General features: G+C 28.3%; 1 protein-coding gene and 1 pseudogene across 1 annotated transcript; both read right to left on the bottom strand.

Annotated features, from left to right (window-relative positions):
• Positions 1-198: 198 nt before the first annotated feature.
• On the bottom strand, positions 199-23,347 carry LOC145183099 (uncharacterized). The gene is made up of 19 exons (XM_090080629.1): positions 23,181-23,347; positions 20,639-20,827; positions 20,393-20,490; positions 19,576-19,611; positions 19,361-19,491; positions 19,180-19,231; positions 18,850-18,914; positions 15,399-15,462; positions 15,147-15,235; positions 14,834-14,910; positions 14,651-14,732; positions 12,134-12,230; positions 11,935-12,050; positions 11,424-11,760; positions 11,010-11,283; positions 8,870-10,900; positions 8,515-8,701; positions 8,280-8,371; positions 199-436 (listed from the first exon to the last, which is right to left on the bottom strand). The coding sequence occupies exons 1-19, from the start codon at positions 23,270-23,272 to the stop codon at positions 292-294; spliced, it is 4,254 nt and encodes a 1,417-aa protein (XP_089936755.1). The 5' UTR covers positions 23,273-23,347; the 3' UTR covers positions 199-291.
• On the bottom strand, positions 3,013-4,663 carry LOC145192882 (uncharacterized; annotated as a pseudogene).
• Positions 23,348-24,448: the final 1,101 nt, after the last annotated feature.

Raw genomic sequence — 24,448 nt, forward strand, 5'->3', positions numbered from 1 at the left:
TTGTTAAAGAAAACAGTAGGGCAGTTTTCTGATTTTAAACAGTTTAATTTACAAAGAATTTTTTTAAACGACAAGGTAGTCAAAAATACACCCCGCTTCTTTTTGTTCTATATAAAACATAGAATAAATATAGTACATCTTTTAGATCAGTAATGTGAAACATGCGTCAGAACATTTAATAATTTAAAACGAAAGTTCTAAAGCATCTTCAATTCTTAAAAACTAAAATAAATTATGTCATATGTACATAGTATATACTAAAAATACAAGCATTTACAATGGTTTTCCTTATCACAAATGCTCCAAATCTTCAACATCGATAGTATCTCTTTTGACGATTTTGTGAAGTTCGAAAAGACATTGCGAAGCAGCTGCAGCTGCTTCTGATGTCGACATAGCTACTCTTGCAAGCAACTCTTCGTGACGAAGCAGAAGACTGAAAATAGTAAAAATATATTTAAAACCATCTATGATAAACGAAAAATTTTTTTCTTATTTTAGAGAGATAATAACTCGTTAATATCTCTCTAAAATAAGAAAAAAAACCGCTAAAAAAAAACTAGGCTTGTTTACATACTATAACTATTTTACATACATACATACATACATACATACATACATACCTACCTACCTACCTACCTACCTACCTACCTACCTACATACATACAAAAAAGGAAACTTTACACATACAAGCATGCACGCACGCACACACATACATTAAGGATAAGACAATTTTGAAAGTCCTATCCCCCATGTTAATTTTCGTGGAGTTTTAATAGAAAAAATCAAGAAAAAGGATTTATTGTTTTTTAAATGAGCTTTGCAAACTTTTATCAAATTACTGTGGTAGTCCTCATTATATAACGGGCTGGAAATCCACGTGCCACTAATCAATTCACATGATGACTGACCTTCGGCTAACTGTTACGGAACTAAAGTATAAGCTAGCTAAGCATAGATTGTTCGGTTATTCTATTCTTCATTAATTATATTTGGCAAAGTTTTGAAATTTACTTTAGAGAAGCTTACTCTTTTCTTAAACCATGAAGGAAACCCATATCATCTCTCCAACAAATCTTGTTTTTCTTGTTCGGTGCTAAAATTTTCTCTATTTTTGCTGCTTTATTCATCATTGGTTTCTTGTTTTTCTTGTTCGGTGCTAAAATTTTCTCTATTTTTGCTGCTTTATTCATCATTGGTTTCTTGTTTTTCTTGTTCGGTGCTAAAATTTTCTCTATTTTTGCTGCTTTATTCATCCATTGGTTTCTTAACTTTTGATTTAATCAACTTTGATTTACTAGGATGAACTCCTTATGCATCTTCAATTGTAGTACAAGTAGTCAGTTCTATCATATGTTGACATCTAAAGATTATAAGCCTCTATCATCCTGGAATAACCTTTCTCCTGTTTCATCAGTTATATTGAGTAAGTTGGTAAAGTCGCGTTCCGGGTTTTCGGTAGATTCACCGAGTTTTCGGTAGATTCACCTTTTCCATAAGATTTTAACTTATTTAACTACAACCTCTCTTTTCTTTTTTTTTTTCACATTTACAGCCAAGCACTTTAATCTGTCCAGGATATACTGTTCCACTTTGTTCATTTGATTCAGACAGTCAACAACCTTTGTATTTTTTCTTGCGTCTATTCATTTCAAACCTCATCAAATTTGATTCCTATAGCCTCTTATTCAACTCTAAAAGCAGACTTTTTTTTTGGTATTTTGAATTTCGTCTCACCAAAGTATAATTTGACTGTTAGCTTAACTAGTAACAGATAAAAAAAATCTTATGAATTGGGCAATCAAAAGATGTTTATAACGTATCAAAAGTCAGCTGATAATACAACAAACATTATATTATATAATATAAAAGATTATGCAACAAGCATCTATATACAGATAAAAGGACCTCAGAATGCAGTGGGACCTCAGAATGTCAGGTTTGAATTAAACCAACATAGAACGCGATTTTTTAAATTAAATTCTAAGCGTTGAACAATCTAATTAAAGAATATAATATTAAGTTATAAACAAAAAAATATTACATATAATGCTTACAAAATAATCTAAATTGCGAAGACGATGAAAATAGTCTATAAGCAATAAACTTATTTTTTTAAAAATAATTTTAAATATTTCAATCCCTTCTGAAAATAAGTTTGCAGAACCTTATCAGAAATGTTGCCTTAAGACTCCAAAAACAATGCTAAAATGATGCGTGCGCAGAATAAAAAGATGCGTGCGCAGAATAAAAAGATGCGTGCGCAGAATAAAAAGATGCGTGCGCAGAATAAAAAGATGCGTGCGCAGAATAAAAAGATGCGTGCGCAGAATAAAAAGATGCGTGCGCAGAATAAAATGATGCGTGCGCAGAATAAAAAGATGCGTGCGCAGAATAAGTCCAATTTTCTTAAAATCGCTTTTTTAAATACCTAGCATTTTGAGGTGCTGCACCTAACGTTTTGAGTTACCAAATCAAAAACTATATAACAAACTTAAGTTATTACTTTTTATTTTTTATTTTTTTAATAGCATTAACCAACTTAAAAAAAATGTAATGAACAAAAAATACAAAAATAAGATCCAGGTAAAGTTTAATTCAAAAAGAGGCGAATAGAGGACGCTCGGTCGTATTCTAGAATAAATCAGTCATAGGACGTTTTCAATTTTAGATTCATTAGACTCAAAGTGAAGGCATTTTTTGGGTCCTATTTCACAAAAGGGTTTGATCATATTCGGTTTTAAGCCTATTTTACTTCGGCATGATGCTTTACTACATGTAGATTTCAAAACATGGCAACACGAGCATTCTCGAAGTTTATTTGCTGCGCAAACATTCTTTCCACATGTACACTCTTCCTTACATTTATAGAATGCCTCAATTTGTTGTTGTAGCTTGGATTTCTTTTCTTTATTTGCTTTCTCCTTTTTGGCTTTGCCTTCCTTGATTAAAGAAACCGTTTCCAATATTTTTTTCCCCTCCATTGAGCCGTGAACCTGGGTAACTCTAACATTTTCTTTTTTCAATTTAGGTGTTACTTTGGTTACAAGCAACAAAATAGGTATTTCTTCCAGTGATATTGATTTATCAGATATTGTTTGATAAGCTTCCATGGCACTTTCGTATTTATGTTTCCAATATCTTGCTGAGCCACAGCGAACATCTTTTGGAGATGAAACTGTTACTGCTGTTGATATAAGATCTTTTTCGGTATTTTCATGAATACACAGCTCAGCTCGTAAAAACTTATCTTCCTGCATCCACTTAACACTAAGTCCTCTGCTTGAAATGCCAACTTTTTTACCTGCATTTATGATTTTTTATTTTGATGCCCACTCTGGCCATAATTCTGCAAGTATATTCATGGAACTTTCTCTGTTGATTGTCATAAACGGAGAATAAAGTACAGATTTAGCACTTCTGTACTCAGAGTGCAGTTTCTGATTGATTTGATCAAGGAGCTGGGTAACGCCAGTTGTATCAGGTGGAGTGATGAAAAGTCTAATATTTTTGCTTCTTAGGAATGTCAATACATCACTGTCAAATCTTGAAGAGTGACCATCAGATAGGACAACAACAGGCCGTTTTATATTGTTTTTTTCTAAAAATTGGTCAAACATTTGATATGCACTTAGAAGTTCCAAAGCTTCCACTCTCATTTGTGGAGATTAGAAGATTTGGAATACGTATAACTGCTTCTTTTGGAGCCATGTGGGCACTAATCCCTTTTCCCTTGAATATGATTTGGCACATTGCTATATCTCCTCCAAAGGAAACAAAAGGATGTATAGTTACGCATTTTCTATTTTCTCTTATCATCTTTTGACAACTTTCCCCTCTTCCAGCATACACTAAACCATTTGGAGTACCATCAACTCCATAGTTTGTAAACTGGGGGGTTTCATCATGATTGTAAATTCTAGTGGTATCTATATATCCCTGCCATACACCTGTTTCTAATTGATTTGCATCAATGAAAATATCACATTCTATAAGTTCTTCAGCTAATTCGTTGAGGTGTTTACATGCCATTGCTTTTGTGCAGTTAAGGGCAGGATTTATGGATACAGTTCCTTGTCTCTTTTTAGTTATTTACTTTTGATATTTTGCATCCCAACACTTCCAAAAAGACTTGCTAAGCTTCTTTGTTCGGAGTGCTCGTTGAGCATTTGGTGATAGCTTAGTGATCTGACGTCCACGAAGGTTTCTACAGGCTTGCTTTCTTACTTCCAAAACATTCAACATTATCCTTGTCAACTCCGACTTGTTCAAACCTTGGAGGCACCTAAATATATTATTGAAATAATAATACAAGAAAACTAAATAGTATAAGTTTAGTTTTCTAAATGAACAATATTAAAAAACCAGGATTTTATTACAGTTTACAACAGTTGATAAAAAAAATGTTTCATTTCTTAATTTTGTGTAGATATTACCTATTCCTGTTTCTTATATAAGAGACTAACGACTCTTCTTCATCTTTTGTAAAAATTGAACAATATTCCTTCTCGTTTCCAGTTACAATAATACCATCAATTCGTTTATTAATTGTTCTAAGATCTTTAATTAGTGGAAACTTTCCTGAATTGATTGCGGCCCAACCACGTTTATTGTTGATTCGGCACCACTCAACTGCTTCCTCTAACTGCTTACTTTTCATCATTATGACATCTCTTAGAAGATTGCATCTTGATTTGCTTGTTGGTTTAATTCTAAAGGACTTTCCCGTTTCTTATTTATTCTTTACTGAAAGGAATATCAAAACACACTTTTGTACTTGCACTTTACTTTAGTAATTGCACTTTAGTTTAATTCATTTTTTCAAAAGCAAACAAATAAAACACACTAAAATGTGTTTTGAATGAGGTTTCATAACGAAACTATAAGCAGAATATTCATTTCATAATGTTGAGAAGAAACTGAATGCAAACAACTTTTTTTTTATATGTTAATTAGCTTTCATTAACCAAGCGTTTTGAGGTCCCTTAACCTAGCATTGTGTAGTGGAATGCAAAAAGTATAAAAGATAAGTGAACAAAACATTTAAAAATATATTCAGCATTAAAAATAAATAATATATGCTGAAATTCATGATTAACTAAGCAATATTGGCAACAATACTACCTATTATTAAACCTGACATTCTGAGGTCCCTAACGAAAAAAGCATGCCCTAAATATTTATCTAAAGGCATATGAAAATTGTATTAAAAACTACTAAAATTTTTTGGCAATCTAGCAGAAGTATTTTTTTCAACTCTCAAAAGTAAAAACAAAGTATATGCTCAAATACTTGGAGCTTAGCAAAATCTTTAAAAACACCTAACATTTTGAGATCCCTTTACCTGTAGTTAGTAAAATTACACTAGCAACCAATTGAAGTTGTGTTACTGTGAAATATAGAAAAAGATACGAAAAAACAGTTTTCGGCTGGGAGTGATAATTTCTAAGATTTAACACTTTCTAATGGTATTTTCTGTCAAAAAAAATGTATATTCTCCACTCATGGTGGCATGAGAAGCCAAAATTTTATTTACACCAAATACTACATTACTATATATAATTTAAAGTTATATTTACTTCATATATGTAATATAAAAAACAGCAAAGGATGACAACTTTGTTAGATTTTCCTGTTAGATAAACTATCATCCATTTATAATAAAAAATTTATAGGTATTTACTGAGACAACCCATCATTAATCAAAAATCCAATCACAAAAGTTGGCAAATCATTTCTTGATTTAGTAGACAAGTATTTTCCAACAAAGCATATTTTGAACAAGATATTCAACAGAAACACTTTAAAAGTTAGTTGCATGCTGAATTTAAAATCTATAATAAACTCTCATAACCACAAAATCATTGACGAAGCTGTAGACCAAAAAAAATCCTGCAACTGCCTCCTAAATCAACTTTGTCTATCTGAAGACACACTACACAGAGCCATTATTTGCTTTGACCTTCCAAACTATTTAGATAAAATATATATATATGCATAAGTAAACTTCCGTTTAAGTTACGTTATGCAAAGCACATAAAGTCTTTTAATATTGCAAGGTACAAAAACGACGCTGAACTATCTAAGGAAGTGTGGTAGATAAAAGAAAATGGAATAACATTAATTAAATGGAGTATCATCAGGAAATATCAACCTTACCAACCAACCACAAGAAGATGCGACCTATGCTTAAATGAAAAAACTGAGATTGCCATCTATAGGGCTGCAAATTTATTAAACAAAAAAAGCAAAAACTTGTGAACAAGTGTAGCATATAGATAAATACATGCTTGCGTCATTTGACAGTAAAGACTAAACCATTAATAAGAACAATTCATTTTTTAACAGCATTTTTAACAGCTTTCTCTTTTTCTATGTCTTCTTTTGTAACATTTTTTTCATGTATTTTGGCTGATGATTGCCCATACACCGGTATGAAACTTTAAGTACCAACAAACTTTGTCATCCTTTTAACCAAAGTTTTATATCATAAGCACCCTGAACATGGAGTTTATGGTGGTCCAAAACCTTTGTTGGGAAAAATTAGACCTGTGTGCAAAATTTGGTGAGGATCGGATCAAAACTGTGGATTTGTATAAAGAACACACCCACATACACACATACAAACTTTAGGCTTTAGGTATTAGATATATATTTAAAATGAAGAAAGTACAACTATGTATTGTACTTAAAGTTGCTTAGCAGCAATCATCATCTAAATTTTTCATTAATAGGTATGTTTGCCTCTTTTATCTTCCATACCTCTTTTAATAACTCAGTATCATTCTTATATATTTCTATATTGAAAAATCTTATATGGTAGGCATATCTTAATTTAAAGGATATTTTGCTGTTGCTGTAATAAGTCTTCTTTTTTTTAATTTAGGGTCATTCAAAGTAACAATGGCTTGGTATACAATGTTTTTTTGTAAGGGACACTTTGTTTTATTGATGCAAATACAAGTTTTTTCTCTGATATTGCCCTTTTTTTTGTAAGATGTGATGCTTATGTGAATTTATTTCTTTCATGTTTGCCATGCAACTGTAGCTCACTTTGATGGAGTTTTCATTAAATATTTTGTGGAGATTGTTATAGAATGGAAAATGGAGGTCAATTAGGTTTAAAAACTGCTTTCCTATGTTGATGCTAATATTTTTGCTGAAAGGAGGATTGAACCAGATGTTGCACTTACAATTTTTATTGATGGCAGGGTTCAAGTTAGGAATGTATAGGAATGATTATGGTTATAACCAGATTTTTCAAAGCTTCCTTGTACATATAGGTAGAATTCTGGGAAATGCTTCGGCGAGTTGAAGTGGCTGACTAATGTAGCTTGTTAGAGTGAGGAATTTGTTTTAACATGCTAGACAAGTAGTTAGATTCAGCATGAATATAACTTAGGACATCCTCAGGTTTACTGTAAGGCTGAAACGAGCTCTCATCAAGGTTTAAAGTTACATCAAAGTCATTAACACTTTTCAGGTTGTATTGAAAAGATGTAAGAAGATTTTTTGATTTGTTCCGCTTCAAGACTGCTGATATTTCTAAATACAGCTAGACTGTTATCAATCAATCTTTGTAAATCTGTTGTGATAGTTGGAAAATCAATCTTTGTAAATCTGTTGTGATAGTTGGAAAAGAAGTAAAGTACCAACAAAGTAACAACAAACCTCTGCACCATTGAAATCACCCATGGTAACATTAAACAAACCATTTCTTTTACATAAATTAGTTGCTTAATAAAAAAATTTTAAATTCTAGTAACCCGGAAATAAAACAAAAACCTCATTACAGATCAGTAAAACATCCTTAAAATTAAGATATGCCTACCACATAAAATCTTTCAATATAGATATTTCAATATCTTTATATATAGGAATGATACTGAGTTATCAAAAGAGACATAAAAGATAAGAGGCAAACCTTATACCTATAGTTAAGTGGAAAATTACAATGTATTTTAAATCCTACAACCTGGCTTCAGAAAGTTGCATGCTATTCCTAATACATGCATTGTAGTTTTGTATAATTATAACTATTTTATTTTGCATTTCATGGCTGATGATTGCCGCTAGGTATCAAACTTTAAGTACAATACACAGTTGTACTTTCTTCGTTATATATATAGCTCTATTAATACAAGATGTTGAGGACTCTTATACAAGCATGAGATTTGTATTTCAACATAACACAACTCAAAATAACAATACATGTATATATACACACCCACACACATAAACGTATATAATAAGTAAATTAAGTAATTCAATTTACTTACGATTTTGCCAATTGAGAGTTCCTTGAGATATTTCTTAGAATGAGAGCAGCTGTAAAACGAACGCTTCTAGTTACTGGTGATTCATTTTCATGCTTAAAAATTATAAAACGATAAATAACAATTATCAGATTTAAAATAAAGAAACCCCATTCCATATATAATAGTAGTATATCATATATAATAACCTATTTACAATGATGATGATAAAATAATAAAATCCAGTAACCATTTTTACCTCTATTTTCCAATAACTGGCAGATGAGCTACAACTAAAATGTACTTCTTGCAAATGTAAGATAAAACTACCACGTAACATCTGAGAAGAAGAACAGCCAGCCACATTACAATGTAGTGCCTTACCATCAGAAGGAGCATGAAACATTACCATGTGTTCAAAAAGTTGAGATTCACAAAGAAAAGAACTGAAATAGGATTTTAAGAACCAGTTCAAGAAATATAACTTCATTTATCTTTCTCAATAATTTATATGAAATGTTGTAATTTAAAATCATGCATAATACTTCTATAATGCAGCTAATGTGAAAAAAACAACATAAAACAATAACTTTTAAAGAAAATTGATAACTTACAAATGACAGTCATGCCATTCACATTTAAAAGTACCACGACAAGTTTCTAATGCTATTAAGTTATTAGAATTTGAACTCTCTTTTAGTTGATTAGATGTTTGAGTATAATCTTTTTGAACAAATGAAGTTTGAGGTGTAGAAATGCAATTGTTTACAACATTTAAACTCGCAGCAGCACCTAGATTTGAATTAGCAAATGGGAGCCCTAAACAGTTAACTCTTGCACTATCTTTACTCTTTAACACTGGATCAAAAGAATCATTACTTGTTGTTACCTTATCAAAACTGCCATTTGTTATTTCTATTCCATTATTTTGCTTACCTTGGTGTGATAGATTATCTAACTGCATTACCTTAGAGTTAATCAAATCAATAGAATTTATGTCTTTATGATTAGATTTCAAGCATATATCATTTTTATATTTATCTATTTCTAAAGTTTCTTTACTCATTAAATTGGCTGCTTTGTCATGGCCATTTTCTTGAACAAATAAATCTTTTGAATATTTTATATTATTAACTATTTCTTTTTGGTTCACTTTTTTTTCAAGAGTCAAAACTTTGCTGGAACTATGATCAGTTTCACAAACTCTTTCAAAATCTACATCATCAATGTCACTTTCATTTTCTAATTTAGGTATGTGACTTTTAATTTGTATTTCATAAATCGAATCTCCATTTCTTTGAATAGTATTAATAGCTGATAAAGTTGATGGAGCTGTATTCGAAAATTCCTTACCATTAGCAGTCCTATAAGGAGATTTTAAAACTTCAGTAGTATTCAGTTGTGTAGTTTTGTTTAACTTAGAACAGAGAGAATTTCGAGTTTGGTTTATCATATCTACAAAGTTTAGTTTAGTATCCACAGATGGATTAATAAGTTGAGCAGTAATACAACTTGTTTGATTTTCAGAAGTTGCACTTATAGAGCTATTTTTGTGAGGGTACTGATTTATCTGTTGAGGAGAAATATTTGATAACATGGCAGACACAGGGTATGCAACTTGTACAAAACCATTTGGAGATAATCCATTAGTTATGTGATTATTATATTTTTTTCTTGAAATGCGTGCTGATCTATTACTTTTTGAAACTGGAGTAAACCCAGGGGTATCTAAAGGACTCACAAAACCTTTCTTTCCTTTAGTTCTTCTTGGTAAATTAATTGGTGAATGATTAGGTGAAAAGTTATTCTTTGCCTGATCTATGGTAGCAAACACTGATGATTGAATAGCATTATCATTTTTTAAGTGAAGATGAGAAACTGATGAGTGAGAGTCAAGTGAGTTTAGCTTTATAGGTTGTGTTAATAACGGATGATTAGAAGTTTTTTGGTCTGTAGTGAAACTTTCTGATTTATTAGAGCTATTTTCCAGTTTTTCCTTTTTTTCAGAATCTCCCAGTTGTTCTCCTAAGTCCTTATCAATGCTGGTTTTACAGCTGTCTTTCTCTTTTTTTAGAAATTCGATTGATTCATCTTCTTGGTGAATCATTTTCTTTTGGACTTGCTCTGTCAAAGCTGTTAACTGAAGCAACTTTTGGTAATGCATTTGCATCTGTTGTTGATGAGTTTGTGCTCTTACTTGAACGTCTTTAATAAGCACTGCAGGAACATTTTCAACATTTGTTGTCTGCATCAACTGATGAATTTGCAATTGTAAGGCTTGAAGATGCTGACGGTGCAAATGAAACTGCATGAAGTGACCTTCAGTTTCAATTTTCAGTTTTTCAACTAATTCTTGGCTGCCTTCACCAGCCATTAGCCTCCTTTCACCTGTTATGGATTTTTTACTGTTTTCGTCCAGCTGAATAGAAACTAAATTATTGTCATTTTCATTAGTAGTAGACATTTTTTTACAAGTTTCACTTTGCGAGAGACAAGAAGGTCCATTTTGGGTCACCACATCATTAGACTTAAATATTACACTCTGCACATATGATGGGATTGATTTTCTTTGAATACCTGATACTCCCAAGGTGCCATTAGAATCAATTAGAACTATTTGAGCAAGATGAGGGGGGAGAATAGCTCTGAAATGAACCAAGTAAGTAAATTAAAAAAAAAAGATCTCTTTATAACCATACTATACTATTATCAAAATTTACTAGACTACTATTATCAAAATTTGTCAAAACTCACCTTAACATTGTTTGGAATCCTTCAAGTGAAAGAGTACCTTTTCTACCAATATTCCTGCAAATTTGTTCATAGTCTGCATAAATTGTTGATATAGGTAATTTACTAGAATGATGTGGTTCATAATATGCACTCATCCAATGCACAGCAAAAGTCTCAGGGTCTACCTCTACAAGCTCTTTTTTTTTTTCAAGACTTAAATTAGAATGAGTCTGGGCTGCAGGCAATTGAGGATATAAATGAGGCATTTGAGGCAATCCATGGTAAGATGTCAATTCTGTACAAAAGTTATAAAGTATAAAATTATTTTGTTTTACAAATAAGCTTATTCGTCCAGTAACATAAAAAGAATATTTTTACATAGTAAAAATGAAATAGTACTAATATAACAAACTTCCTATGTATATAGATACTTACTTGACATATCAGGTAGCATATTAATCGAATGAGGAGGCTGTATCTGAAGTGATGCTTGGGGAATCATGCCTAAAGCAGGTGCACCAGCATAATACTCATTGGCATATGATCTCTCATAATGAGATTGCAAAAAAGCTTGATTCTTGGAAGTGAACATGGAGGACTTGTTTTCAACTATCCTAAAGCCTTTAATTGCTTGGTTTCCATAAGATTCTGCTCGTAATGTAAGTAAGCTTGCAAGTAAGTTAACACTTCCTTGAACTAAGCAAATTGAAGTAGCAGTACTTTCGCATAATCCAGAGAGGGAGAACAAAGCATCCAGACTTGTAAGAACAAGCTAAAAAAAGATTAAAAAAAAGAAACTGATTCATTTAGCTTTTACAACAAGAGCTATAGCATCTTCTATTATGAACCAAATTAAAAGCTTTCTAGTAGATTTATGAAAATATTGCTTTAATTTAAATCAACAAAAAACATAAAAGAATAAATATAAAATTATTTAAAAACATACTGAAATGTCTGGTAAAGAAATTGTATCCACTAGAGTCTTAAATATGTCTGGTGATAAATTTTCTGCTATGATTTTCGAATTCTCTTTTCTTGCAAGTTTTGCTAATATAGACTTTGCTAATAATAGATATATAAAATAACTTTATGAACAGAAAACAAATAAAAGAAAAGAATAAAGGTGACAAAAAAAAAACACAAACCTCTGATTCTTTGAAATCTGTCTTTGGAAGTAATAAAAGAATGAAGAACTCTCAGAATTTGCTGAGTAAATAAATCTTCTGTAGCATTTAAAACAACCTATTTATAGAATAGATTTTGAAAGACATAAATCTAAACCATTTAGTAAACAATTCAAATCAATAAACAAATAATGTATATACCAGTGTATAAGTTGACCTGATGTTTATGTTAACCACTTATTAAAAGAGTAACTCAACCTTCTAACTGATGTATAAGTTGAAGTATATTTTTCATAACTATTTTTGTCTTTTTGCACTTTTATAAAATGTTTTAAAAATGAAAACAATTATTTTCTTAAACCATTGAAATTATCTACAATATACACTTTTGGTAATGTAAAGGAGACTTTTGAAGTATACAGTATGTGCCAAAATTGTCACCATGTTTGATCAAAGAAATATTTTACACTTTTTTAAATAGAAAAGCTGTGAAGAAAAATAAAATTTTAGCTTTATTAGTTAAATTTAAGACTTAGCTAACTGAAAATATTGCTTTTTATTAAATTTAGAGGACATTGAATTTTTTTAAAAATTTTTATGTGAAGAGCTAATGGTGACAATCTTGTCGCGAATGAAAGCAATTAACATATTTGCCCACAGTTAACTAGGCATACAACAAATTAATAGCCTTATGACTAAACTGATTAAGTTATCAAGTTTTCACAGATTTTTAACGATTAAATATCATTTAAAGTTTGATTTTGTTTACAAAGCATAAAAAAATTATTGTTATTATCATCATGAGGAAAATAAATCTTGAACTAGAAAAAAATACTGTGGAAAAAATCCAGACAATCTTATCGTGAAATCACTGCTGAGTTCGGAAAGTCTCATAATCTCATATATAAAATCAAATTGTGCAATAATTTAGAAGTAAATAAGCCTAAAAGTGGTTGAAAGAAAATTTTTACACCATGAGACCAAAGGACAATTGTTCATTTAATTGCTTCTGGAGAGTCTAAAACTGCAAAGGATGTTACTAATTTAATGAATAACAGCTATGGGACTCATGCTTCAGTGCAGACACTCAAAAGAGAGCTCAAAAGAATTGGTTTTCAATCCAGAAGAAAATCAAGAAGCCATTGTCAGTTTCTTGTCACCTTTCTCTCACCTCCAAGCTAGTTTAAATTATGCTAAACTTCATGCACACATGACTTTTGACGACTTTTATGAATGGACTTGGACAGATGAAAGTAAAACTAATATGTTTGGATCAGATGGTATAAGATTTTTTTGGAGAAAGCCTAATTCACCATTAAGTGCTCAAGATTTTACACCAATCATTAAATATGGCGGAGGAAAACTCTTGTTTTGGGGATGTTTCTGTGCTTGTGGAGTCGGTGAATTAGTAAAAATTAATGGAATAATGAATGCTGATGACTATATCAACATCCTTAAGGTCGGATATTTCAAGTCACTTTGAAAAAGGGCGAAAACTGTACCTAACACAATGTTCATGCAAGACAACAACCCCAAGCATACCAAGGCTGATAAGACCATTAAATTCCTTCATGAGAAGAAATTGAAAGTCATTGACTGGCCAGCATAAAGCCCTGATCTTAACCAACTCGAAAATTTATTGGCAATAGTTAAACAACAGGTCTATAACTTTCCTACTCCACCTAAGAATAAGGATGAACTTTGGGCTCGTGTACAAGAGGTTTGGTACTCAATTACACCCAAGGAATGCTGCAAATTCAACCAATTTAGTGTTCCTGAAAGAATTCAGACTGTAATTAAATCTATGGGAGGATACACTTGATATTAATTTACTACAAAATGTTATTTGCTTTCATTTGCGACAAAATTGTCACTAACTCTTCACATAAAAATTTTAAAAAAAAATTCAATATGCTCTAAATTTTATAAAAAGCAATATTTTCAATTAGCTAAATTTAATTAATAAAACTAAAATTTCATTTTTCTTCACAGCTTTTCTATTAAAAAAAAATATAAAATATTTCTTTGTTCAAACATGGTGACAATTTTGGCACATACTGTATATGGAAACCACCAAGAGATTTTTTATTTATGTCAAAAAAACATTTCTTTATGAAAATTAATTTTAATATTGAACTGTAAGTTAAGCATCGAAATATAAGTTAAGCACAATCAGATTTCTCAGATAATACATTAAGACCTAATATATTTTATCAGAGAAGTACACTTGTACATAAACTATGCAATATAATTAGTTCAACATTAGTTTTTCTAGGTTTTAATGTATCATATGTTTATTTTTCTGTGTATATTTAAGGATATACAAGCATTCTCTTTTAAAATTTTGATTTTAAAAGGTTTAAAAGAGAATACTTGTATTTGGTTAAACATACATGGAAAAGAAAATATTCTGATTAATAATTGTTAACTCAGTATTTAAGTTAAGTTGATGTAATTTAAGGCCTAGAATAATACACAGTACACAAATTATATAAATTACATAAATTATATAACTAGTTCAAATGCTAAGTCACTTACATATTCAGATATATTATCAAGAGTGTCCAAGCATGTTTTTTTAATATCACTATAAGTTAAGCAGCTTGCAAACAACAGAAATCTATAAAAGGAAAAAGAAATGTGAAAAATTCAACAGTTGTACACAAATAAAATTAAAGCACAAGTAAAATGAAATAGTAAAGCAAATTGCTACAAACAAACCTTTCAGTTGTAGCATGCTGTGCCAAAAACATTGCATTAATTTGTTCAAATGAAAAATTATATAGAATCAAGGATATCTGGTAGAAATAAATACATTCATAAAATAAAACAGGTACTTTGAAAATCTTAGTTCAAAATAAAAGTTTGAAAACTACATTTTGTGAACAATGATTAAAAATAAATTATGGTGATTAATATATTCTTTTAATTCATAACTATTTTCAAAATTGACCCTTTCATAGCATCAGCTAAATAATTACAGTGGCATATCATAGTGGTATCATCATCAGATAGGTAAAATATTAGAAAAAACCTGTAGTATTCGGGCAAATTCAGGTGATTTTTCTTGGGATTTTTCATACACAAAGAATTTGGAGATATTTTCATCCAAGCAGTCATTTTCTAAAAGCAATTTATGCCAAATAACTCTCTGAGTCAACAGGAAACTTCAGTCAAACTGATGCAAGATATGTATTTACTAAATTACTTAAATATGATGTATGAAATATAAAGTATAAAAATTTAATAAATTATTTAAAGAAAAATGACAAGTCAATGAGCTTACCCATGCTATATAATTCATTGTATAATTTTTTTAAAAAAGTATCACTGATGGCATTATTCCAAAACTAAACAAAGGTTGAAGCAAATCTACAGTTAAGACAAATAAAATACTCTTTCAATAAAAGTTGAAAATTGAAATAATAATACTTTGAAGAATTATAAATTTATTTTTATTTGAACATTGCCAGTGTAAGACTTTTTATATATATTAAAGAATAAAAGATAGTTGTTCAAATAATTTTGTTATATATATATATATATATATATATATATATATATATATATATATATATATATATATATATATATATTATTTGTATAAAATGAATAAAAACACCTTTTTATGGAACTCTGAGTTTCATGCCTTTCGGCAATCATCAGCCATAGTGTATATTGTAACTTAAAAACCGTTTAAAAATTACAAATTAAAATCACGGTAGAACGAGTTCTGACGTTACTAAACCGAAACTAAACAAAAAGACGTCAAAGGTTTTAGTCCCTGGTGTCGAATAAGGATAGCAAAAATTTCTTTGCATGACGGCACTTTGATATTATTTCATATCTTTTGTTAAGTAAGTTTTCTCCTTTGTATGATAATATATGAAATTTTTCGCGGAGACAAAGATTACAAACTTTTGCTGCTTGATTGTAGGGCTTGCATTGTGCTACAATCTTCCATGTAATCACCGGTTTCAGATTTTTAGATTTTAGCATCCATATTTCTTTGGAAAGTTCGGTGTCATTTTTATATTTAAGTGCGTTGAAAGATTTAAGATGGTTGGCATATCTAAGTTTAAATGTAGTTTCACTTATACCGAAATAAACTTTGTCTTTGAATTGAGGATCCCCAGAATTTACAGTGGCTTGGTATACGACATTGCTAAAAAGGCATTGGTTATTTAACGGACAATTTTTTTTGTCTATGCAGTTGCATTCTTTTGTTGTTTTATATTTATTGCTTTGAAGAATTTTGTTATTATGTGCATTTATTAAAGAATTGATATTAGGCATGCAACTATAACTAACTTTAACATAGTTTTGATTAAAAATTTTATGAAGCCTGTGTCCTACTGGAAAGTGTTGGTCGATTAAAGCTAAGAAGCGCTTTCCAATATTGGTTTCAACATTTTTGCTAAACGGGGGGTTATACCATATAATTTTACGTTTATGATGTTTACTTTGATGTTTGTCTATTTGCGGTTGGTAGGTGAGTTTTGAATTGTATCCTGATTTACGTAAAGCCTCTTCATACGGAAGAATAGAGTTATTGAACACAGTTTCATTTATTGCCATAGTTGATAATCTTGACTCAATAGTGCGAGGGATTTCTTTTATTATATTAGGTGGATGGTTTGAATCAGAATGAACATACAAAAATTGGTTATTAGGTTTACAATATGGTTGATAAGAACTGTCGATCAGGTTTAATGTTACATCCAGATAATTGACAATTTTAATATTAGATTGAATGGAGATATTTAGGTTGTTACCTTTAAAAATATGCGTAAAATGCTTTTTAATTTTCTCCATTTGTTGGCCGCTTTTGTTTTCAAAAATAGCAAATCCGTCATCACGATACAAGCCAAAATTATTTTTATCGTAATATTGAGAAAGCTGAAACAATATAAAGATACCAACTAGTTCGCAAACTTCAGCTCCATCAAATGCACCCATTGTGACATCAAATAATCCGCCTCTTTTCTTTATCCAAGCTTCATCGTTTTTAAAAATTAAAGATTTTCTTGCATGATATATTAATTTTTTATCGTCATCATTTATAACATGTTGTTCGGCGAAACTGATTGCATTGGTAAGAGTGGTTTCACTAATAGATTGGTAAAAATCATTTATATCAAATATTAGAAATTTGCAAAGATGTTTATTTTTGATGTTTTTAAACCAATCTATAACAAATTGGGTGCTTTGCCATTGATTCAGCTGTAGTTTACTTTTTAATTCGTAGATAATTTTAGATAAAATGACTTTGCTAATTCTTCCTACCTCGTTTTTCGATGGATTTAAAAGGCGAACTGAAGGGTTGTTAATAAAGTTATCTTTATGGTCTTTTAAAGTGAAAAAACAACCGGACGATCCCTTTATCTCAATATTATTAAACACTTCATGGTGGATTAAAAGGTTTTTTCCTTCCTTATTTATTTGATCTTTTAATTCTGGCGACGATTTTTTATAGGTAGAAGTAATTGCATTTGTTAGCAGTTTGTTGTATTCATCTTTAGATAACTTATACAAATTAGATGTTTTATCTGCCTTTACTAATGTTTTATGCGATGTACGTATGGATTTTAAGTCTTTTTGCACATTATTCTGAAACTTGCAGTTTACTTTGCAAAATTTTATAGATTTAATTAGGTTTATAAGGTCTTTTTCAAAAGAACGCATTTCATTTATTTGCGGTGGGCATTTTGATGATTTAATTCCGTAGTTCCGTATTCCGCCTTTTTGTTTAGTTTCGGTTTAGTAACGTCAGAACTCGTTCTACCGTGATTTTAATTTGTAATTTTTAAACGGTTTTTAAGTTACGATATACACTATGGCTGATGATTGCCGAAAGGCATGAAACTCAGAGTTCCATAAAAAGGTGTTTTTATTCATTTTATACAAATAAATATTGCTCTATTATTCAATAGTATCGAGCACTCTCAAACGAACAAGAGTATTTGTATTATTATACTATAACAATACATTATATATATATATATATATATATATATATATATATATATATATATATATATATATATAAAGGTATAAAAGGTAATTTTTAAATAATTTTTTTTTCAATCATTAAATGTTTATAACTTTTAAACAAAACAAACACAAACAGAAAAGACATCAGAAATATTTTAATATTCTCTCTTTTTAAATCTTAAAGTGAAACTCCTTCTTTGTGTTTGCCAAATAAAGACTCATTTACAAAAATCTTTTTATATAAAAATGAATGTATACAATTCTGTTTGTTTTTAAAATAACACAATTGTGGCATTTTTTGTATAAATATACAAATATAAACAAAATCAATACCAAAGTAAAGCTGAAAAGAAAAAAATTTTTAATGTTTTTAATTAGCATATTTTAACAAAAAAGGAGTAAGAATGTTAAATGTTCCCAATATTTACACACAAAAATGCAATGTTTTAGTTCCATAGTACATTAGATCCCTCTTTTCATATATTTGGACATTTATTTTTTGCTGCAGTATTGAAAAAGTCAACTAAAAACCTATGAATTAACTTTTTCTTCTTATTAAGTATCAGTTTGTAGCAGTAAAAAATTTATTTATCAACCATAAATATCAGTTTTTTCATGTCTCCTTAAAAACTTATTTTACCCTAAAGTATTTCTTTTAATACTAAAATCTCAATACCTCATCTGTGATAAGGTATACTACAACTAAAAAATAGCTTTCTTTTAGCAGTCATAAAAATTTGAACCTTTGTGAAGTTCTTTCCACTTCTAGAATACCACTCAGTACACATTTCTCTATCAAATGAATTCTCTAAAAATGAAAAGAAGACATTTACATTAATTAAGTCAGATATCAAACTAGATATAAAATGATGTCATCATAATGTAGGTATCTGAGATTAAGATATCATAAGTAAGTACACTTATAATTTGCATTAATTCAATCAAAAAGCATGAAAGACCCTGATATGGTCAACACCTCAGAAATATTTAATAATTGGAAAACATCTGCATCAGTAGATGCAATGAACAAATTAGAAAGTTAGATTGACATAAAACTTCTTCAAAACACTAACCTGTGCACCAAAGTCCACCATGAGCTAGAATCAAATCCAAAATCCCACAATTCTTAAATAGTTGAAGAAAAAGTAAGTGAATTTATTAAACACAAATAATTTGCTTTATTACACCAGAAAAAAATTTTATACAGAAAGAAAAGAAAAGATGTAATGCAGAACTTATAATGTAAAGAATTACCTTTGCCAGATTAAAAATTGAATTAGTAACATTTGATAAAAGTGCACAGACATTTAATGCAAAATCTACTTCATTTTCAAGACCAGATTGAAGAGATAACATTATGCGATCAAAGTTATGTGAACGAGATTCTGAAGAAAATTCAATTTTTTTTTATAAATTACCTAAATAAATACAATTAAAAGAAACCAAACGAAAGAAATTTTTTCATATACCTCCTAGTATTCCTGGCTTTGAAGGATTGCTAAATCCTAAGTAAAGTATGCAATTTTCTTTAAAAAATACTTCTTCAACATAACAGTGCCACAATTCAAAAACAAAAAGTTAAAACAGCATTACAGTTAATCATTCTAATGACATATTAACTTTATGCTGAATTTATTGAAAAACATATTTAAACAATATTAAAAAAATGTTTAACTGTTATTTGGCAATACTCTCAAAAAAAAAATTTGAAATTTTTCATATGAAATTTCTATGCTATATTTAATTCTAACTATATTTAAGACAAAAACATTTTTTGCAAAACACATTTAATGTCAGAAAGATCTGTATCCAAGATATGTTTTAATTACAACATTCAAATCTGTTTATGCTTGATTTACCTCTGAAATGTTTGGAGATAATCTTGTTGATGGAGCAATCATCTATTTTCTTGTTTAGAGCAAAAAACTTTATATTTTCTTCTTTTGCAACACATACATTGAAGCTTGAAGATTTGTTAACAATCTTCAAACTTCAGCATGTTTTTAATTCATTCATAAAATTACATTGGTATAATAGTAGTACAATATAAAAAGTAAAAATAAAATAATATATAACAACAGAAGATCAAAACTTCTATCTATAACTTGCACAGCATGATATGAACCAGACTACCTTTCTGAAGTTGTTATATGCTAAATAATTCTGTTAACTTAGTAATCATAACTTTGGCAAATTAAACAACTGATGTTAAATAAGCTTGAATACAGTAAAGTAAGATTTTATAACTGTATTTAACTTTATTAAATAACATGAACAAACCCTTACGCTTGTTTTTTGTATTTTGTCCTCGAAACTTATCAGGAAATATTCTGTCATCACCATCCTCCCCCAAAAAAAACATCTTTTCATAAGCTTCCAGAAATCTATATGAATTAAGCAATGATTTTCTGCTGTAAGTTTGTTTTGGAAGTAAATTAAATATTTTGAAAAATTTTTAATTTCTTTTTATTTTATTTTTTTTTTTTGCAAGCTTAAAGAAATTTAAAAAGTAAGGGCACAAAGTAAATATACCTTGAATAGTGCTGCTTCAGTGCAAAATCAGCATTGGTGCATGGGGGATATCCTAATGTACTAAAAACTTGCCCCCATTTACTCTTTTTAGTGACTTCATCAACGCCACCATAAGAAACCACAGTATTATAAAGTGCATATAAATCTAAGGCTTGCCCTCCAAAAGTTGGGATTCGACCAAAAGCATTCCTAAAATCCAATTTTTTTTTTTTAAAAAAAAAAAACCTTGTTTATTTAAATGATGCATAACAGATGTAGAAAAAAAAAGTTAATTATTACTTAATTAACATCCAAATAAATTGTTGTTTGGCAGTTAAAATTTCAATAGCGAAAAATTTTCATGATATTTTAAATATAGAAGAACACTATCAAAAACATTACTTCAATGTAAACTTGACTGGTTTTTATATAGGCAAAACATCTGAACTTTTATGTATTTTATTTGTTGTCAAAATATTGTGTTGAGTAAGGCACTAGTAAGAAGCATTTACTTTAATAAGGATACATCTACCTACTGGTTTAAAAATTTTCATATAACAATTCTTTTTTAGTAACAAAAAAACACAAATAGCTATGTTAACCACAGTAAGTTTTTTTGTGACTGTAATCACAACAACTACTACTGCTGTCATAGCTGCAGCAATCATCAACAGTGATTGTAACATCAATGATCAGTACTGCAATAATATATAGCAGTAGCAGTCACTAATGTAGTGACTATAACCAAGCTGATTGTAGCATATTGATTGCAAGCTAATATGATAGTTACTGTAGTGATAGTTACTGTAGTGATTGTTACTGCAGTAAAGCTTACTGTTACAATTAAAATGACAGCAATTACTACTGAAGTGACTGTACCCATTAAAGTCTACACTAAAATAAATGCTTTTAAAAAAGACAATTTGACAACATTTATCGGAAACCTGTGATAACATTTTGTAAATCAATAAAACTATACCATGATAAAAAATGATGCATGACAACTTTAATAGATTACTTTTTTTTATATAAAAGAATAAAGTATTTATTCAAAAAATTTTTACTAATAAAATTTTTTTTAGTTGAGAAGCAATTTGTTAATTGTTTTCATTAAAATATATTATTTATAGAAAAACATTGTTTAAATGTTTTATTTACAAATATTTTAATATTCTTTAAGCTAAATAAAAACTTAACTAAAGTGCAAGCATTTTATGGATTTCATTATTTAGAAATTTCTTCAAACAATACCATACAGGTTTATGTTCTTTTTTAGTGCTGTATTATGACTAAAAAGCCTGATATACCATAAACATTTCTGAGGATCAAAGAATATTGGAAATAAAATAAAGTTTATATAAACAAACTATTTTAGTATAGTTTTTTTTTCTTTCTTAAAACAGATGGTTAAATCAAATAAAAAAGAAAAAGTAAAACCAAATCAATTTTTAAAATTTATTTTGTTTCTTAATTTCTATTTAATTGCATGTTTAGTCCTGAAAGCAGCCTCAAATTTTTAATAGTTATAAATTAGCAACTAGTAAGTATTAAGTATTATATAATTTTAAGATTAACTTTATGATGGTTTTTTTTTATGATAACTTAGTATTTATTTAAAAAGCACACACTTGCAAAAGACTTATTGATTGGTCATTTAATTATTTAACTAACTGTTACTTGAGCTGAATGGTAAATTTTATATATCATTACTTGGTTTTAAGTTTAAAAATTAATTGCTTAGTATCTTTACAGTTACACAACTATATCAGAATTCTAAGGAGATAAAAGTCTGTTAAGTCAGCTGATTGTATTGCTATACTTAAGTATTTAAAAATTCATTTTAAAAGTTCTTTTTTTACTTGACTAAAGATATCTACAAATTATTATTATTCAATTGAGTTGAAAAGAATTATCATTAACTTAGTAAACAATAATATTTGTGTCATAATAAAACAATAATACTCATATAATAAAAAGTTAATTATAATATATAATAAAATAACAAAAATGATAATAAAAATGATAAAAAATATTATTATTATTATTATTACTATTATTATCATTATTACTATTATTATTATTATTATTATTATTATTATTATTATTATTATTATTATTATTATTATTATTATTATTATTATTATTATTATTATTATTGTTATTATTATTATTATTATTATTATTATTATTATTATTATTATTATTACTATTACTATTATTATTAATATTATTAATAATATTAATATTAATATTATTATTATTATTATTATTATTAGTATTATTATTATTATTATTATTATTATTATTATTATTATTATTATTATTATTATTATTATTACTATTACTATTACTATTATTATTATTATTATTATTATTATTATTATTATTATTATTATTATTATTATTATTATTATTATTATTATTATTATTATTATTATTATTATTATTATTATTATTATTATTATCATTATTATTATTATTATTATTAATATTAGATTCAATATTCACAACTAAAACTTGAAAAGTAAAAGCATTTTTAATTTCAGAATTGCAATTAACTTACCCTTTAAGAGCATGAAACTCTTGAAGCTTTCCAATGAATTCATCACGATCTCTTTGAAATGAAAGCTCCAATGTGTTTGCTGCTACACTCATTATCTCATACTTTGCTTATTTTAAAGACAAATCCTTAAACAATATTTATAGATTTTTTAAGTACTTATTTCTAAAATAAATTATCAATCCATATATATATTCTTTGCATTAAATTAAATAAAATACAAGAGTAAAATATTGATAAAATGTATAAAGCTATGTACATTAAATAAAAAGATATAAACTTATCACTGTTAAACAATTAAACATACATGCAGTCTATTCATTAATAAAATATGCAAGTTTGTATCACTTAAAACTAATTTAAAAACATTATTTATTTAATTTAACCATATTCTTAAAACTTTAACTAAACAAATCAAACTTCTTAACAGAGAGTACATTCTTATTTTTCAGTTTTATTAAAAAAAAAAAAAAAAAAAAACAACTGTTAAGTATAATAAAAAGAGAATATAAATGTTGTTCATTCAAGGATGTAACATTACTAGATACAATAATTTACCTAGCTACAACAAATGACTTCCATTTCTATAAATACATAAACATAGTAAGTTTATATGTCAGTTACAAGTAATCAACATTTGAATTATTGATATAAAAATTTTGGTGAACTGAAATTTTATCAGTAATCACATTTATTTGGATTTTTATTTTAAAGGTATGATCAAAATTGTTTCAATAGTGGCTATATTTTAAATAAACACGATAATCTCTTGACTATTTTTATTTAACACCTCATTGTTATAATGAATTAATGATTAAATTTTATTTCTAGAAGTTGAGGTGCATTATTAATCATTCATTCGTCATTGCGTCAAGATAAGCTCACTATACTAAAAGAAAACAAAAACAATCTTTAAATATAAATAGCTTTGGCCAGTTATCCTTCTAGCTATATATAGATACTTAAGTTATTTAGGAAATTTAACGGGCAACTTCTCCTTTTTTAGTGTGAATAATGTGCTTACTCAAAAATTAAAACGCAAATTCATATTAAAGCAATCTTACAAAAAGTCCATGGTTAGTTTTTGAATTTTATTTAAGGTCCAACTATTCGTTATATATATATATATATATATATATATATATGTATATGATAGTGAGGGAGGTTAGAGATATCCATTACAAAAATTCCAGTCTTATTCATTGAAAGACGTTTTTTAAATTCTCTATATAAAGATCTGCGGCCCGCTGTTGTTTATGAATAAAAACTAC

Source organism: Hydra viridissima, unplaced genomic scaffold (assembly GCF_058129835.1).
Source record: "Hydra viridissima isolate aposymbiotic clone 2 unplaced genomic scaffold, HvirCarnegie_v1 scaffold_2, whole genome shotgun sequence".
Taxonomy (NCBI): domain Eukaryota; kingdom Metazoa; phylum Cnidaria; class Hydrozoa; order Anthoathecata; family Hydridae; genus Hydra; species Hydra viridissima.

Excerpts from the sequence above, each read along its gene's own strand:
- LOC145183099 (XM_090080629.1), bottom strand. The coding sequence starts at position 23,272 with ATGAGTGTAGCAGCAAACACATTGGAGCTTTCATTTCAAAGAGATCGT. Across the intron at positions 12,051-12,133 it reads CAGATTTCAAAGAATCAGAG|CAAAGTCTATATTAGCAAAA; the intron begins GTTTGTGTTTTT and ends ATCTATTATTAG. Across the intron at positions 437-8,279 it reads AACTCTCAATTGGCAAAATC|TCTTCTGCTTCGTCACGAAG; the intron begins GTAAGTAAATTG and ends TACTATTTTCAG.